Source organism: Malus sylvestris, chromosome 10 (genome assembly GCF_916048215.2).
Source record: "Malus sylvestris chromosome 10, drMalSylv7.2, whole genome shotgun sequence".
Classification (NCBI taxonomy): domain Eukaryota; kingdom Viridiplantae; phylum Streptophyta; class Magnoliopsida; order Rosales; family Rosaceae; genus Malus; species Malus sylvestris.
The window spans coordinates 29,816,434-29,828,923 of NC_062269.1; the positions used below are offsets into that span (position 1 = coordinate 29,816,434).

Consider the following 12,490-nt stretch of genomic DNA (forward strand, 5'->3'; position numbering starts at 1 on the left):
TCATTATCTTTAATCATGTTATTATTTATTTTTTACTTTTTACCACATTTTCCTGAACCTTTATCTATCCATGGGTGAAAAAAATGGAAGGGTCAACTGTTTGCTGTATTGCAACTGTGAGATTCTGCAGCCGTTTCACGAAAGGGGTTTTTTGAGTGGGGAGCAAGCAACTGCCAGGGGAGAGAGAAGGTGAAAGTTGCCCTAAATGGTTGGTGTTTGCAGTCTCAAACATGTTTTGGAATGTTGTCTAATTAGGGCAAAATTGATCTCAAAATCATGGAGAGAGAGAGAGAGACAAAAGCATATCACCCTTGTACTGTGTTGGACAATGATGTCCGGGCCGGAAAGCAATAGTTACAGTAGCAATTGCTTTGAATTTTTGAAACATAGGTTGAGTTCGTCTGATTAGGTCAATTTTTATTTGTCGGATTGGATCATTGTGGGGTCGGATTGAACTAAAATACAGAAAATTCTTACTTTTCTGAGAGGTGACGTAAAGATGATTTGATAATGCCGTCTGGATTTCTAACGAAATTCATTTTTACGAAGAAAAAAAATGAAGTAAAATGTTATTAGGCTGAAAATCACAATTCTTTGGCTTCACTTCCCTGATACATTTTATATAGCTAGCCTGATTAAAGATTCTAGCTACAACAATAATCAACAGTGTGAAGAAATTCATGTAAATCCCTTGTTTCCCCCCCACTTAAAAAGAATTCTGAGAAATGGTTGCAGATTGGTGTCCAGGAGATGTACATGTTTCTGAACTAGCATGGTGTTTAGATCTTCTTGACCCTGATGTCCCCCCAAAGGATGAGTCTTTCGACTTCTTCCGCTGCGTTTTCTTAGGGATGTCCGGTAGGTTTTGCGGCGATTCGCTGTCTTGACTTGGATCCGTGGATTGCCGGATGCCTCTAATACTACTATCCGATGTGTCCTTATTCTTAGAAGACCGCCTTGTTTGCTTCGGTTTATCTGATTTTCCCCTCTTGGGGGAATCCGGTCCACCAACTCCGTGCCCGTTTGATGAATGCCGCCTTGACGACTTGGGTAAATCCGGCACGTCATGCCCTGGTGACCTAGCACCCCTTGAACCTTTCCGGCTCGAATCTACGTACATTTACGACATTAACATGTCAACCAAAACCACCTACATTTTCGAAGTGTGTGATTTTAGACACACCAAAAAAAAAAAGTGTACCTTCAGAGACCCATTTGACCCTAGAATCTTCCTTCGTCTCACCATTGCCTAAAGGTGGTGATTGTTCAAATCCGGGTGGAGCTTGAAACTCATTCATCTGCATGAAAACACACATGATGATCTCGTCTAGCGGCTCCCAATCTCCACTTTGTCGGAAAGGAGGTTAGGAGCGGAGTTCAAATCTTATAGACGATAATTGTTGATAATAAAAAGAAAAATAGTTAATTACCCAGCTTGGTGAACTAGCAGTTGAAGGGCCATCCCATCCTATATGAGCCACATGCTTTACGTCCGTAGGAAGTCCAATCTGCATTTCTTGGTCTTTGTTTTCATCTGCTAAAAGGAATGGCAATTTCTTTGAGAAAATTATCAAAGTGCACCTATAAATCACTCTAATTGCAACCTTCTTCCAATTTTATACGTACCAAATATTTGAGAAATGTATCTTAGTCCTTTCAAGAGGCCCTTCATCTTGTTATTAGTTGCATCTTTCACCACCATCTTGCCGTTATTTGCATCTTTAGCCGCCATTCTAATTAAACAAACCAATTAAAAATACTCTTGGGAATTCCCTACTAGATTTAGAACCCAAAATTTGTCCTCCAATTCTATAAAATTCACAATAAAGGAAGAAGATGTTAATAATCAAAAATCAAAAGAAACAACACGAAAGGGCTAATGCAAACAAGACCGAAATCCGTTATTCTGTTTTAAGTTCAAATCTCATAGACGACAATTTGTTGATAAAAGAAACGACAACAAAAAATTATATTCCTCTGCATTTTCGATATCGATACCTTGATGCAAGGCCGTATTTTACAGGCCCATATGCGAGGAGGCGACATTCAGACCTATAAGTTTTTTTGTTCTCCCTAAAAAACTAAGAACATTCACTTTCTTCTATTAATTTGCACACGAGATGGGGAGAACTTTAGAAGAAAGGGAAAAAGGTGTTCAAAAACGAACAACAGCTTTTGACAAATGTGGCATTGAGGGTGGCAGTGATGAGAAAAGGGATGAACTGAAAAACAAATTATGCTTAATTAAAGTAAACCCATCGCTTATCTCGTTAATTCGATGGTAATGCATTCTTCTTTTTCCCCTAACCCTATAATTGTCAACCAGAAGTACGTCGAATTTTCCGGTGCGAAAGTTCGAGTGAAAATAAAATCTTTGAAATGCTAAATATAGGGGGGGGGGGGTTGTCATTTTAGAGGCTGTAATGAAAGGTAGATGCTTATGAACTTGTATTGTTGGTTGGCTATTTTCTTGGGTGGAAATTACTTGAAGAGAAAATGGCTACGTACGTCTAGATGTAACACTTGCATTTGGATCCCTGGCTACATGAGTCGGATTTCACGTAGCGGGTTTGTAGGATATTGAAGCAAGATAAGTGCTACGGTTAGATAGCTATGCGTTCAACAATTGATTTTGGGTGCGGCCGCCGTTGTTTGTGTGTGGCTGGTGGGGTAGGGATGTTTTTTTGTGTGTGGCTGTATGGTCACCTGATCTGGTATTCGAATCAAAGAATTTCTCCTCACAGTAACACGTTTTTTATGTTTAGAAATTACAGTCATTGTAAATAGAGAAACGTCTGCATGAGCGGATTTAGAAACTTTCGGATTGACCCAAGTCAAGTTGCACCAAGAAGTTTTATTTGACAATATCGTTAGTTATAACTTATAACTCAATTGGCATAGAATTCTTACTTTAGTTAGGGTTTAAAATCCTTTTAATATGTTGATCTTTTGACTCTTTAAGGACTGTTAGATCATTGTCATCAAACATAAAGAAATGAATCAAATTGTTGTCACATTGGAGCTTAGTGGTAAATTAGGTTAATTAAATACATTGTAATTTTTTCTGTACAAGCGACAGTTGAGAGGGAAATCGAACCTACAACCGCTATTACAAGAATAAATAATTTTAACCACGTTAGTTACAAACCCTTTGCAACGCTGTATTTGGTAGCACAGTAAGCAAGGCTTACAAAGAATGCAAATGCAATTTTTTCGTACATAAATTACACATACAACATATAATCAACATTCATTTAGAACATGCATCAAGCTTTCAAACTGTCCAATCCAACAGAGTCCTGCAAAAACATTAAGAACACAAAACTTAATCAGAACCCGATTACGCAAATTCGAACCAAACCATGTTGCCCGAACACGAAAAACCTTACCAAGAACTTATGATTTTCTTCGAGGAGCGGAGAGAAGTTCCTGCAGAATTTCCCCATATCAGAGTTTAATTCAGGAGTTTCACCACCTAATATGTCCATGAATTTCTTCCTCTCCGGAGCAAGCTTAATCCCAACCTGCATTTCAATCAAGCAACTCGAAAAAATTACGCTTCCGCATATGTCGCCGAAAAACTTTAAAAGTGCAGTTAATCGCACCAAAGAATGACGAAGATCGCACGCATATCTAATGGAAAAGAATAGAGTTCTTACACTAAAACTTGAGCTAGCCAGCCAGTTGTGCCATTTCTTCAGCGTCTTGCCGTACGCTTCGTTACAAGCCTTCGACATTGGCCAGTCCGGATTATCATGCAGATTGCGAAACAGCTCCACCAAGTAATCCATAGCCCTAATCAAGCACATTCAGTTCTCAACGAAACAAGGTTTGGCTTGCAGGTGGAAAACATGCAACACGAACACGACATACCTTGTTAGCCAGAGTAGAGCATTTGTGCAACTAGATGAGCATTTCGCAGTTTTCGCTTCAATCTCAACTCGAACTATGCTGTACAAGAGGTTAAACTCTGACGGGCTCGACGAATACTTAGAATCCAACCTCTGCAATGTAGAGAAGAACATCAAAAACCTTGCAAACATTAGAAAACCTAGAACAGATTGCTTGTACAGAAAGTCACATTATTGTTCCTATAAAAAAAGTTAAAAAAAGAGCAACTTACCGATATGTTATTACCAATATCAGATTTCACAGGTGCGCAGGCAGCTCCAAACTTATCTGGAATCGAAACAAGGAATCGAGAGAAACACGGTCTTTTCAGCATCAAAACACATTGAATTCAATCCGCTTTCGGGTTAAAAATCAAACCCTCATACCTAAAACAGGCAGCAAGTGGTTGCAGACATCCAAGAAAGGCTTGGCAAGCATCTCGCCGGAGTCGGATTTAACGTGGTTCATCCCTTCCAGAGCAGAAGCGAAAACAGTTCCTGATCCTGCCATTTTTGTGCTTAATTATCTGCAAAAACCATCACAAGTCGGATTTGGTAATCTGAATATTATGGTCAGCATGGCAATTTATGTTTGTGTTTGCTTTCATAATTCAATGCGTGCAAGTTAAAGAACTTAGCCATTTTTTTTTTTTAAAGTGCTGTACCATTGAAGCTACAAGTATTACGATCTCACGAAATTTAAAAAAAATTAAAAATTATTCTTATTTAAACAGACGTGAAAAGTTTAGATTTAATCAAATTGAAATTTCCCAAATAAATTAATGGATTGAACGTGAAAGCGTCGAGAGAAGATGAGAAACGTGAAATGGTAAATGAACACGAACCTGGAAAACGACAGACAAACGAAGAGATCCCAAAAATCAGATATGTCAATTCCAAGTATTAGGTGGCATATAAATGATGAGGCCGGGCAGTTATAGTTTTATGGTAAGACACTCTCTTAAAGCGGGATTCTATGCAGATTCTCACCCGCCTGATACTTTTGGCACAATATTAACTGTGAGATGGCACAAAAGAGTCTTTTATTTTTTATTTTTTTAAGATAGTCCATTTAGCATTCCTCTTTCTTTCCAAATTAATTGTAATTTGTAAGCAATTAATCATTTTAGAATTTATTTATACTAAAACAACCAGCTTAATTTCATTAAATATGATCGGCTGTATGAACCTCATAATGTTATTGTGCTCAGTTCCGTGCCAAATTTTCCGTTAGCTCCAAGTATTCTATATTTTTTCTTAAAGTCTCCTTTTAGCTGAGAATTTTTTTCATGTTTCGAGAACACTAGCTTAATACATCAAGTGTAACATTACAATTTGTTGGACATTATTTTCATTCAAATTTTCAACCAATTGATTTATTTATTTATTTAGGGTAATGGAGTTGGAGATGCAACCGAGAAAGATGCACAATCCAAAACCAAATTGGGCTAAAATTTTGACTCCAAAAAGGCCATAAACTTTACATTTGAAAGCGTGAGACAAAGTCCTATTTTCAAAGGTCAAAATAGCATCTTTCACTTATATCTGTCTTCGATATATCGTGTACATTGTATTCACTCACAAATCAGAATGCGACTTTACGGTGGACCGTTTTATGCAAGTTGTTATTCCAAATTTGACAAAGATTCTGACCCAAAAAAAATGGGCCAAAACTCCATGTCTGAGAGCCTGAGACAAAGTCCCACTTCCTATCAAAATAGTGAAAAAAACAGATCAGAAAAAAGACAGACAGGGAGAAAAAGATTGAGAATATCCCACTCAGGACCAGGAAGATCCTCACATATCTAAATTTTAACTAATTTTTACATAAAATACAAACAAAAAAATTACAGACAGCAAATAAGAAAATAAAACTTTAACGAAAAATTTTCGGTACTGTTCACTTTAACGAAAAATTATATTTTTACATTAAAAATCAATATTTTTACTATTTACTTTATCTTTTATTTTGTCCTTATTGTCAAAACTTAAAGTTTTCAAGTCTTTTTCATTAGTTTTTTATAAGTAAATGCGGACATGTTTTTGTAAAATTATTTTCTTTTTCTTTTTTTATTTGTTTTAATTATTGTAAAACACAACTTTTGTCGAAAATTATTTTTACATACTATAGAATTTTACACTAAATTATTGTAGACCAACTGAAGATGAGGGTTTGAACTCGATGAGCAGTAGGTTGAAACGAAAGATTCTAATTACCAAACATTTACTATTCACAACAAATTAAAAGAATTTTTAGAAGTATCATGAATAATAATATTACGTGCGTTTTAGTAATTGTTTTTATTTTTTAATTTTTTAACTTTGCTTTTGACCTGAGGTGACCCGTTCCAAAGAGACAGCCCAAACGAGTTAGGCTGCAGCTCAGAATCTCAGAAGATATCGCATCACCCCTCATATTTTATTTCCTTTTTATCTTATAATTAATTGATTAATTCCTATTTATTTTCATAAATAAAATCGAAATGGAAAGTCCAATTTCCAAAAATATTAAAAAAAAAATTACAACTAAAAAACAAACAAATATAATCGTCTCCAGACTCCTTCCTCTTATTTTGCCCCTCCCCCATCTCTCTCTCGGCATTATTTTCCTCCGCCAATTTCCCTTTCCTGTTCATATTGCAAAAAACAATTTGTCTCTAGCTCTGTCCGATCCCAACAAAAATCCTCCCAATTGATCCTCGTTTGATTTGGTACTTAATACATTTTCGCAGCAGATTTCAAATTTTTGAAGATTTTGTTTTGTTTTGGCTTCCGAATCGAGGGCTTCGAGGTCAATGTAGGTCAATGTTCTTGTGATTCAGGATTCGAATTCGTCGTCTGCAATCGTCGATTTGGGATTTGGGGCGTTCTGGATGTGCAGCTGGAGAAAAAGGGGTCCTTTGATTTTCCAAAAAGTTGCCCTCTTTTTGTGTCGGTATTGTCGATAAAGCCGGATTTCCCAATTGGATTTTCTGGGGTTTCGTATTTATTTTCCATTTGATGGTAATTTAATGCTGGGATTGTGATCGTGTGGTCCGTAGGCCGAGTTATTGGGAGAAAATCGGAGGTTTTGATCGGAGGAAAATCTTGTAATTTTAATTTTTTGTTGAAGATTTGGGGGTTTATTGTTTGGCCGTTTTTGGGTTATGCAAACAATAAAGGCTGAATTTTGTACAAATTGCTGTGAAATAAAGCCGGTTTGAGCTTGTTGGTCGAATCGTATTGGATATTGTTGCATCATGGAGCATGTAATTGCTGGAAAGTTTAAGTTGGGGAGGAAGATTGGGAGTGGTTCTTTCGGAGAACTCTATTTAGGTATGGTATTCAGTGCTTGCTACCTGTTTTTTCGCCGAAAGTTATTCGTTATGTTAATTTCATGTGTTTTGTAATGAAATTCCTGTTCTGGTGTTAGGTGTAAATGTACAAACCGGAGAAGAGGTGGCTGTTAAGCTGGTATGTGATCAATCCTTGAATCGTAGATTCAGTTCTGATGTTTGGTAATGTTTTTAAGCATTCTATAGTTTGTGCCTGAGTTATAAATTGTTAGCTTCATCAGTGTACTTGGTTATGTTGACTGTGAGCTTCTGGTCATTCAATACTTTGGGTTCAGGAAAACCATATGAATTCTCCGGTTTAATGAACGTGTTGAATAAAATCATGTTTTGTCCAACATTTCTTTAATCACTAGAGGAAGTCGAAGAACAAAATGAATACTCTCTTTTGAATCTTTGTGAATAAGAGTAGGAATGGCACTTTAGATTTCATATTCGACAAGCTCTATGCGAGTTACATTTCTTCATGCTTTATATTCTTCATTTCTTTTCAGTTATGTTATCAACGAAAATTCTCTATGAGAAGCCAACCTTTTATTCTATTTAAGATTTGTCATGGATGCGTTTTGATATCACAAAGTTCCAGTCATATACAACCTTGTTACATTTCCTTATTGTACCATCTACATATAATTCAATAGTCTATAATTGCGTGCATTTGATGAGCTAGTTTACTTTCCAAATTCCAGGAACCTGTGAAGACGAAGCATCCCCAGCTTCATTATGAGTCAAAATTGTATTTGCTTCTTCAAGGAGGAAGTAAGTCTCTCTTCTCTCTCTCTCTCTCAGATAAGTTTTTTTTTTAACAATAACCGATAGTAAACAACTAACCATTGTCATTTTATGATGAAGCCGGAATACCCCACCTCAAGTGGTTTGGAGTTGAGGTTGACTACAATATCATGGTAATTGACCTTCTTGGACCAAGTTTGGAAGATTTGTTCAACTACTGCAATAGGAAGTTCACATTGAAAACAGTGTTGATGCTTGCAGATCAATTGGTAAGTACTAATTACTATCCTTCACCTAATATGTCTAAATTGGCCAGGATAATCGTTTTTACTTTTTCAATTTCATCTTTCAGATTAACAGAGTTGAATACATGCACTCGAAAGGTTTTCTTCACCGTGATATTAAGCCTGACAACTTTTTAATGGGCCTAGGGCGTAAAGCCAATCAGGTATCTTTTCCTGTTTAACTGCAGTTGCCATGCGAATTATAGCACTTAGTGCATTAATGAAACACTTTTGCTTGAAACTTTTTCGTTATTGGGGATCTCATATGGTATTAGGGGTGGGATTTCAAATCTATTTTTATTAACACTTCCAATCACACTTTTTTATTTAGAACTGTAATATATCTGACATTATTTGTCACAGGTGTATGCTATTGATTTTGGTCTTGCAAAGAAGTATAGGGATCTTCAGACTCATAAGCACATACCATACAGGTAAATTTTACTTGGAAAGTGACAAATTATGATAAATTTTTTGGTAAAGTTTTTTTTTTTGGTAAAGTCGCTGCTTGTGTTAAATATGTTTCTGTGGGTTGTCTGTCAATGTATTATCGACATATCTCTGCACTGCTTCCATTTCTGTTAGATTTTGACTTTAATGTTTAATCTTGTACTTTTGATCCCTCTGTGCCAGCGTTGGATTTGCTGTGGTTACTTTGAAAGTTAAATTTGTTTCTTTTTGTTTCTTTTTCATTTGTTAGGGAGAACAAGAACCTCACAGGAACTGCTCGCTATGCAAGTGTTAACACCCACCTTGGAATTGGTGAGAGATATTTTATGTCGTTTTATTTACTATGTAAATTATTACAGTAAATGGATAATCAAAGATCCAACATACTATGCTCTACTTATTCTCATTGTGTTTTATTTCACTTTCAGAGCAAAGCAGAAGAGATGATTTGGAATCTCTTGGTTATGTGCTGATGTATTTCCTAAGGGGAAGGTTAGGGTATAGTTCTTGCACTTGTTCTTCATGTGTTTTGTTTTTTGGGCATTTGCTATCTGATTTTGGGTATTTGATGCTACATTGTATCTTATTCTACTTTTTTATTTCTTTCTTTTTTGTCTTTTGCCTCTAATCAGCCTTCCCTGGCAAGGTTTAAAAGCTGGTACAAAGAAGCAAAAGTACGATAAAATTAGTGAAAAGAAAATCACTACTCCTATAGAGGTAACAACTTTCTCCATGCATTCTTATTGCTAGCAACTTCATATGTTCCAAGAATGGACATTTTACACGTGTTATACATACATACATACATACATACATACATATATATATAGATAATGGAATCCTTTAACAAGAGGGATCCCCATTTTTCTAAAAAAATGGGAACACCCCGACCGTTGGATTTGACTTTAATGAAATTGTGTGGTTGAGATTGTGTGGCCTGTGATTTAATCTCAACCAGACAATTTCATTAAAGCTAATCCAATGGTCAAGAGGGTGTCCCCATTTTTTTTTAAAAATGGGGATCCCTCTTGTTAAAGGGCCTGTATATATAATATATGTAATTTATTTATTTATTTGGGTGAGATCGACCAAAGATTAGAAATGGGGACTGATGTGGAAAAAGGTCTTGACTAGGAAGACTGGCACTTCCATTGATTTTGGTTGGGTTCTTGACTGGCTCAATATTTGCATGGGTTGACAATGACTCTGTTTAGATGCTGTTTGAACCAAGCCTAGTCAGATAATTCAGTGCTTTATGTTTGTTCATAACTTGATATGTATTCAAGCATATGTTTCCATGCACACTCGCGCTCACACACTACATGCTGCTGCTATTGACTCTCACCTAGTTCTGGGAATTGTTGTTAATGTTGCAACATGGATAATATAGCCACAGATATGTTTAACAGGTGCTGTGCAAATCTCATCCAGCTGAATTTGTATCCTACTTTCATTACTGCCGAGCATTGCGGTTTGAAGACAAGCCAGATTATTCTTATTTAAAGAGGCTTTTCCGAGACTTGTTTATTCGAGAAGGTAATCTTCACAAATTTGGTTATTTTGTATTAGATTTATAAACTTTTTTTCTTTTAATTGTTAGTGTTTTCCTTTTTCTGTTTGGGTTCAAGATAATAATTTTATGATTACTTGCAGGTTATCAATTTGACTATGTATTTGACTGGACCGTGTTGAAGTACCCTCAGATTGGTGGCAGCTCTAGAGGATGGGTTAGTGTTTGGAAATGTTATGTTGAAGTGTTGATCTTATAAGAATGTTATTTACTTACTTCTTTTCTCTGTTTCTAGCATGCCAGTGGGAAAGCAGGTTTAAGCGCAGGGCCATCTATGGAAAGACCTGATAGAGGATCAGGTGTTGCTCTCTCTTCAAAGAATATATTTCATTTAGGTGCCGAATCGGATTAATTGACCTTGATTTCAATAAAAAGTTATGGATTTGATGTATGCTTTTGACTTTGATGTCCTGTTTAGTTTCTTATATCTCATACTTACTACTAATGAGTCCTAAGCTTTGATGCCAGTTACCCTCTTAATTTTGAATATTTATCGAGTATTTGAGGACTTAGTTTTCTATAAATTTTTCAGTGTAGTTCCCTTTCTTCAGCTCGTTATTTAACTTTCCACTACAATTTTACGCTCAGTAGTCTCCTTTTTGGTTTCCCACAATTATTAAACCCTTTTATGCAATTGGCTTATCCAGTTGGGAAAGAGATTCGAGAAAGATTCTCGGGTGCAGTTGAAGCATTCTCAAGGAGAAACACCTCAGGTTCTAGTCCACGCCAGGATCATTTGAAACACAAGTCTTTTGAGGATGTACCTTCATCCAGAGATGCGGTAAAGTCTTCTCTGTCTGTTAATTATCCCTATGTTGCTTTGGGCATGGACAGTTTGCAAGTATGTTAAGCTACATGAATTTAATCTTGCCGATTTGCTTTCTGAAAATTGGATCTTGAGAAGTCACCAAGTAAAAGAACTTCAGTCCTGCTGTATTCAAAATTTTGTCAATTTTAAAGTCCAAAAGTGAAAGTTGATATCTTGATTTTCCTAATTATGACCCGTACACTTATTTTTTACAAATTGTCTACGACCTAATTGTTACGTCCTTGCTTTGTTTTAAAATTTTAACGAAAGCAAAGTTGAATCCTGGCCTAGTTAGGTGAAAAGTCCAAGAATAGAAGAATTGCAAACTATACAGTTCAGTACTTTATTTATGGTCCTGGTTTATGTTTGAGTGTGTCGTCTCTTCTCACTTGTATGATACGCTTTTCACCCTTAATTTTGCATGTTATTCATCCCAAGTATTCAAGTTGAAATCGTGCAATTTATTGTAATTAAAATTCTTATGGAGAGCTGTTGTTGCATTTTCAGCACCATGATTCTGACAGGGGACGCAATTCCTCTCGATATGGCAGCATTTCAAGAAAAGCTATTGCCAGCAGTAAGCCAAGCTCCTCAGGTGATCACACTCCCAGTGACGGTCGCACAAGCAGATTAGTCTCAAGCAGTAGCCGCCCTTCTACCGGGAACAGAGGTTACGAACCCAAGCGCCCTGCAGCTGCAAGAGGCACCCGAGATGATCCTCTCCGGAGCTTTGAGCTCCTTTCAATCAAGAAGTAATGGAGAGTATCTCACTACAGATATTTTCAATCCAGAAGTAATCAAGAAGTAATGGGTAATACTCAGCCTATTCGATGAGTACTAAAAAAACCGAAAAACAAAGACAAAATTCGCTCGCTTCTGTACATGGGTTATCTCTCTTAAGCACCGCGGTTACAGACCCTATTGCATGTCTCTAAAGACGGCATCTTCAGGCTTTTCCTCCCACCTTTTTTTCTCCTCTCCCAAGAGGTTCCGGCCATTGTAACTGTATCAGAAACATACATTTTTCTTCCGCTTAGCTGTAATGATTACTATTTCTATATTATACGCGTGCTCTCAGACCGGTTTGTGTTTGTTTGTAATGGACATCGTTTCAAAAACTTGTTCAACAATGTTAGCCTGAGCTCGAACGGTTGGAAATTTGTTGCGGTTCAATTTCTTCCACAATCAAGAATCCACAGATGTCTCCGCTTGCTCAACGACCTTGTTTACTAGTTTGACCGTATTTACTTGAGAGCTCGTGGCAACTTGCTATGTATCGAAATACAAAAATTCTAGAATGTATCGATGTATTTGCGCTCGAGAGTCCGAGGAATTAGCAGTAAATCTCGGCCGCTTGAATTGCAATGTAGAATGCATACACCGATGTATGGTAAGACTCTTTTATGTATGAAATATGATGCTCT

At 36.6% G+C, this 12,490-nt stretch overlaps 3 protein-coding genes across 8 annotated transcripts; 1 reads left to right on the forward strand and 2 right to left on the reverse strand.

Annotated features, from left to right (window-relative positions):
- Positions 1–699: 699 nt before the first annotated feature.
- LOC126585402 (CRIB domain-containing protein RIC6-like) lies at positions 700–2,307 on the reverse strand. 4 transcript variants are annotated; one of them, XM_050249828.1, is made up of 5 exons: positions 1,999–2,307; positions 1,627–1,733; positions 1,431–1,537; positions 1,202–1,298; positions 700–1,110 (listed from the first exon to the last, which is right to left on the reverse strand). In XM_050249828.1, exons 2-5 carry the CDS (start codon positions 1,730–1,732, stop codon positions 707–709), a joined length of 714 nt encoding a protein of 237 aa, XP_050105785.1. In that variant the 5' UTR covers position 1,733; positions 1,999–2,307; the 3' UTR covers positions 700–706. The 4 variants fall into 4 exon arrangements, with proteins under 4 accessions (XP_050105785.1, XP_050105784.1, XP_050105787.1 ...); XM_050249827.1 differs by having other exon boundaries at positions 1,627–1,809; positions 1,999–2,304; XM_050249830.1 differs by having other exon boundaries at positions 1,431–1,534; positions 1,999–2,298.
- Positions 2,308–2,996: 689 nt separating this feature from the next.
- LOC126585405 (glycolipid transfer protein 1-like) lies at positions 2,997–4,816 on the reverse strand. 2 transcript variants are annotated; one of them, XM_050249835.1, is made up of 7 exons: positions 4,736–4,816; positions 4,278–4,417; positions 4,124–4,179; positions 3,874–4,004; positions 3,660–3,795; positions 3,390–3,524; positions 2,997–3,299 (listed from the first exon to the last, which is right to left on the reverse strand). In XM_050249835.1, exons 2-7 carry the CDS (start codon positions 4,399–4,401, stop codon positions 3,267–3,269), a joined length of 615 nt encoding a protein of 204 aa, XP_050105792.1. In that variant the 5' UTR covers positions 4,402–4,417; positions 4,736–4,816; the 3' UTR covers positions 2,997–3,266. The 2 variants fall into 2 exon arrangements, with proteins under 2 accessions (XP_050105792.1, XP_050105791.1); XM_050249834.1 differs by lacking the exon at positions 4,736–4,816 and having other exon boundaries at positions 4,278–4,652.
- Positions 4,817–6,440: 1,624 nt separating this feature from the next.
- LOC126585397 (casein kinase 1-like protein 6) lies at positions 6,441–12,210 on the forward strand. Of its 2 annotated transcripts, none has more exons than XM_050249818.1 (14): positions 6,441–7,205; positions 7,303–7,343; positions 7,912–7,981; positions 8,075–8,223; positions 8,307–8,402; positions 8,602–8,672; positions 8,939–9,000; positions 9,117–9,186; positions 9,321–9,405; positions 10,098–10,224; positions 10,342–10,415; positions 10,494–10,557; positions 10,906–11,039; positions 11,574–12,210. In XM_050249818.1, the coding sequence occupies exons 1-14, from the start codon at positions 7,130–7,132 to the stop codon at positions 11,820–11,822; spliced, it is 1,368 nt and encodes a 455-aa protein (XP_050105775.1). In that variant the 5' UTR covers positions 6,441–7,129; the 3' UTR covers positions 11,823–12,210. The 2 variants fall into 2 exon arrangements, with proteins under 2 accessions (XP_050105775.1, XP_050105776.1); XM_050249819.1 differs by having other exon boundaries at positions 9,117–9,180.
- Positions 12,211–12,490: the final 280 nt, after the last annotated feature.

Excerpts from the sequence above, each read along its gene's own strand:
- LOC126585402 (XM_050249828.1), bottom strand. The coding sequence starts at position 1,732 with ATGGCGGCTAAAGATGCAAATAACGGCAAGATGGTGGTGAAAGATGCA. Across the intron at positions 1,538-1,626 it reads ATACATTTCTCAAATATTTG|CAGATGAAAACAAAGACCAA; the intron begins GTACGTATAAAA and ends CATTCCTTTTAG. Across the intron at positions 1,111-1,201 it reads GGTCAAATGGGTCTCTGAAG|ATTCGAGCCGGAAAGGTTCA; the intron begins GTACACTTTTTT and ends AAATGTACGTAG.
- LOC126585405 (XM_050249835.1), bottom strand. The coding sequence starts at position 4,401 with ATGGCAGGATCAGGAACTGTTTTCGCTTCTGCTCTGGAAGGGATGAAC. Across the intron at positions 4,180-4,277 it reads CCACTTGCTGCCTGTTTTAG|ATAAGTTTGGAGCTGCCTGC; the intron begins GTATGAGGGTTT and ends TTTCGATTCCAG. Across the intron at positions 4,005-4,123 it reads ATATTGGTAATAACATATCG|AGGTTGGATTCTAAGTATTC; the intron begins GTAAGTTGCTCT and ends TCTACATTGCAG.
- LOC126585397 (XM_050249818.1), top strand. The coding sequence starts at position 7,130 with ATGGAGCATGTAATTGCTGGAAAGTTTAAGTTGGGGAGGAAGATTGGG. Across the intron at positions 8,403-8,601 it reads TAGGGCGTAAAGCCAATCAG|GTGTATGCTATTGATTTTGG; the intron begins GTATCTTTTCCT and ends TATTTGTCACAG. Across the intron at positions 10,416-10,493 it reads GTGGCAGCTCTAGAGGATGG|CATGCCAGTGGGAAAGCAGG; the intron begins GTTAGTGTTTGG and ends CTCTGTTTCTAG.